A 4515-nucleotide genomic window follows, 5' to 3' on the forward strand; every position below is an offset into this window, starting at 1 on the left:
ATTCTCAGTTCCGTTTTCAGAGGGCTACCAAAACACACAGTGTGCGAAGGTCACAATTTGCCTATCACAGTACAATGTTACTGTCATTTGCATCTGTTCTGCCGGACTAAAAATAATGTGAACACAGCATGCTCTGTCTGTTTGGCTAATCCAGTCAGAAGGAGGGAAGGATCTACAGGAAAGGAAAGCAGAGAGACATAATAGGCAGTAAGACAAGAGGGGGGAGGCAAACATGCAGTGCAGTGTGAGTATGTGTCGTTTCTAACAGCGAGGTAGGAGGAGAGGAGGAGGAGGAGGAGGAGGAGGAAAAAGGGGTGCTTCCTCTTCAGCCTGGGCTAAGCCGCTGATGCATCCTAGAAGCCCCGGTCCATAGCAACAGGAAACCTTGGTATAAAAACCCGCGTCGCAGGGGGAACCCTCCTAAGTGTCTCTCAGCCGCAGCATGACCAGGATCGAGAGCCTGAGAGTTTGGACCTGACAAGACAATGCCCAGCCTAACCGTCGAACCACCCAACACACAACACTTCATCATGGACCAAGATGACAGGAAGAGAAACAAGAACATGTGAGTGAAACGTTCGTCTTAACGCCAAAGCTGGGGGTTTCCAGTGAATATGCTGACTCGGGGCTCGATAAACAATCGTTTCTGTCTCTGCTTACTTTCAAATGTATTTGCAAAGTGATCCTTGTTTTACTCGTTTCTCACTCCGAGCCGTTCAGACACAAGAGCACACTTAGGAATAGTATGGGTGCTTCATGGAATCTCCTGAAAATAGCTTAAGTTAATAATGTCATCTAACTTTACGACACCACATGCTCTATTCTAATTACCAACATGCTTTGACGGATCCACTGGAAACTAATTTAACAGCAGTAAATCCAAAAGGGACGTATTGACGTGTTTCTTATCTCTACACAGCGGAAAGAACTTTATGTGCCGACTCCAGTGCATGTTCTCACACTCATCGAGCTCTGAGAGGTAAGCGGACTTATGGAGTGTTTTGCATACATTTCAGTTTTAAAATAGCCAGCCCGCTCCCATCATTTCCATCTATGGCTTCATGAAAGGATTCAAATGAACTACAGACATGTTTGCTTTGGCACAGCGCAGCACACAAGCCAACATATCCCATGGTTGGACATTGCTGTACGGATTTGATAATGACATCTGCTGTGCCTTCTTGATTCGACCGCTTCTGTGTCACAGTTCACCCAGGCTCTATTTTACCCATATTTGATTTTGTTTGAGGAATCTAACTTGCGTTCTCTCCCAGCAGGCTAAGTTTAGAAGATACCCAACAATGGTCACAGTCACTGGAAAGGCTTCTGGAGTCTAAATGTAGGTTGCTTTTCCCCTGAGTTTGAGAATACCACTACAACAGCAAACTATGTTAATTAGAATGAGAGACATTTTTTGTTTTTTCCTGGGTGCTATCTGTGCCTCACGCCGGTTGCGTTTTCTGTGCTCTCCTCAGATGGGATGGCCACTTTTCGCAACTTTCTGAAATCTGAATACAGCGATGAGAATATTGAGTTCTGGCTCACCTGTGAGGACTACAAGAAGATCAAGTCTTCATTCAGAATGTCCTCAAGAGCCAAGAAGATTTATGAGCAGTTCATCAAAGCAGAATCTCCTAAAGAGGTAAATCCAACATAGAAACATCCACACATGCATGCACAGAGCTCCTTACATGCACCTCCTTTATAAATACTGTTCCATCAGATTATATCAGAAAAGTGCCGGCTCACATGTTGAGCTTAAAATGTCTTGCTCTTGGCTTAAATCCCCTCGTTCCTATCTGTCTGCCTCATTCCAGATCAACATTGACTATCACACCCGAGAGCAGATCAAAAGGAACGTCAAGACTCCCACCATGCACTGCTTTGACGACGCTCAGAAGATAGTTTATGGGCTGATGGAAAGAGACTCGTACCCGCGGTTCCTCCGCTCAGACATTTATAGAACTCTCCTGGAAAACCTTGCAGCAGACGCCACGAAGGGATGAAAGCGCAGTCAGGGGGAGAGAGGGAGAGAAGAGAGAGAGAGAGGGAGAGAGGGAGAGAGAGAAAGGACATAAAACCCATAACTGGAATGTTTGAGCTCCTTCAGAAGGAAGGACTGACAACAAAGAAGGAAGGAGGGTCTGCCGCACGCCACACGGACACCTACGGAGGCCTCGCACCTCGCCGCCGTCGCTCGATCCCGCCGCAAACCGTGCCTCGGTCCTGTAACGGGAGGATCGGAACACCGAGCACGTCGCACCTGAGGACTGTGCAACAAGGAGAAGCAGAGTGAACAGGAGCGGCCTCAATGACAATGACCCTCTGGTGTGCGTTTGCACCGGATGATCGGTCTGTGTACGCAGGCCAATTGACCACTTTTGACAATGAATGAATCAGCGAAGGGACTGACGCCCGCTCTGACTGCTGCCGCGTCAGCAGACCGGCCTTTTCTGCTGAGGCGCTTCCTGTGCAGAGTGAGAGACAGGATGTAGAACGCAACGGTCACACTCCATTAGTTGCGTGTTGTGTGTGTGTGTGTGTGTGTGTGTGTGTGTGTGTGTGTGTGTGTGTGTGTGTGTGTGTGTGTGTGTGTGTCTGAGAGGGTGAAAGTGAGTATTTAGCTTTTAACTGCCACTGACAGAGAATAAGATGTCGCAAAAAAAGTTGTCCGATTATCTAATGAGAGCACTAGGGAAGACAACAGATCCACAGCAGATCGAGGACTCAATAGTGATCTGTCGTAGAAGGCCACTTCATTCAGCAGGAGGCATTCTGGGACACTTGAAAGGGAGATTGTTCTTCTTAGATTAAACCGATTTCTTTAGATTTAAGCTGCCTGTTGGTGATATTTGTGTCAATATTAAATATAGTTCTAATTTTCAAATGAAGAATAAAAAAGTAGCTGGTGTTTTAAAAAAATAATCCAGAATAAACATATTTATTTTACGATAACAAACCATAATCATGCACATTTTCTTGTGTGGCGTCTGAACCAAAGTCTGCACTACAGCAAGAAGACGCTCCCTCTTTACAGCCGACGGCGTCACAGCTACTGGCCGTCGTCTTATTCCAAACCAACTGCTTACATCACTGCAAGTGTCAAGAGTTGAGATTGTATTTAATAAACTATTGTAGTGGAAGTTATTATGGAGACAGGATGTTTCACCGTGCATGATAGGATGTTAAAACCCGGAGAATATGCCTTATTCTTGCTTTCCAAAGCATGTTGTTTGAACGTGTTCTTAAGGGTGGAATGTTAAGTTAACTTAAAAGTTAAGCCGTGTATTATTTATTGTTAATTATCACCATTTGAGTACAAAGTGTTTTGCAGTGTTGAAGTGATTGTTAAAATGTTAGTCATTTGAACGACATTAAATTATTTAAATTGCCATTCTTGGAATACAGTGAAACTTTTTTTAGTTTCACACACACAGCTTCTGTTAAAAGGGAGTTCCTCCGTGGTTTGTGTGTGTACTCTGTGTGCCAACTTACCCCGGCAGTACACACACACACACACACACACACACACACACACACACACACACACACACACACACACACACACTAGAGTCTCTGATCTCTTATTTGTCACATTACAGCTCTGTGTTGCTGTTTGAAGAAGACAGCAACACACTTCTAGTGGAGTAGATCTTAAAACATCGCATTACTAAATATATGGCATGTTTGCATAATGATTGTCTGTTATATGTTTAAAGCAACACTCCACTGCATACGCATGGAAACACACAGGCTGTGCCAAGTTCTGATGGGCCGAAGACTTATTTTCATTGTTGTGGAGGAGCAGCTACGGTGTTGACGAGACTTAACACTCCATCCTACGGAGTGCTTAACTATACAGGACAGTTCTTTATAAATAGTGCTCCTGGTCTCTCGTATTCAAATACGTTCAGCAGTCTACTTTAGAAGAAGGTGCATTCCACATGACAAAGTGAGTGCAGATAGATATGATGATACCAGTCACAACATATCGAGAGGAAAACCCAGCATAAGCTTGCATTGAATTTCAGTTTTTTAATGCAAAATGACGTCAAGTCGACGTGATCCCTGTGATATCCGATATGCTTGCAGTTTCCTGTTATCCTTTGTGTTATCACAGAAAAGCATCTGTTGGCTCAAAAATGAGTGCATAAGTGTGCTGAAACGGGAAGGCCCGGACTTCCAGTTTTTCTATGAGTCATTGTGAACAATGAGGTTTACTCTGAACTGTTCAATGAAACAAATTAAAAGAGGTTTGGGCCGATTTTTAGTGGGTTTTCCCGTGTTTAAACAATACTGTATATATGTATGTGCTAATTGGAAAAAGGGTTTAAGTAAAGGTAAGGTATAAACTCTTCCATGTGTTCTCCACAACCCCCAAAGTCTCTGTTGAGACTTTTCTTACACAATCTGAAGTTTACCATCTGTTATAGAATCTGTGCAACTTGGGTTGGAACAGTTACCTATTGTACTTTTCCACAACACCAAGCAGAAACTGATTTAAGGTGAATCGGC

General features: G+C 44.0%; 1 protein-coding gene across 2 annotated transcripts; it reads left to right on the forward strand.

The window, feature by feature from the left end:
- Positions 1-294: 294 nt before the first annotated feature.
- LOC137883516 (regulator of G-protein signaling 21-like) lies at positions 295-3394 on the forward strand. 2 transcript variants are annotated; one of them, XM_068725030.1, is made up of 5 exons: positions 295-565; positions 920-979; positions 1278-1339; positions 1476-1642; positions 1818-3394. In XM_068725030.1, exons 1-5 carry the CDS (start codon positions 486-488, stop codon positions 2004-2006), a joined length of 558 nt encoding a protein of 185 aa, XP_068581131.1. In that variant the 5' UTR covers positions 295-485; the 3' UTR covers positions 2007-3394. The 2 variants fall into 2 exon arrangements, with proteins under 2 accessions (XP_068581131.1, XP_068581130.1); XM_068725029.1 differs by having other exon boundaries at positions 297-565; positions 1275-1339.
- Positions 3395-4515: the final 1121 nt, after the last annotated feature.

Source organism: Cebidichthys violaceus, unplaced genomic scaffold (genome assembly GCF_023349555.1).
Source record: "Cebidichthys violaceus isolate CVI_PGR_0920_01 unplaced genomic scaffold, fCebVio1.0.p SCAF_33, whole genome shotgun sequence".
NCBI lineage: Eukaryota > Metazoa > Chordata > Actinopteri > Perciformes > Stichaeidae > Cebidichthys > Cebidichthys violaceus.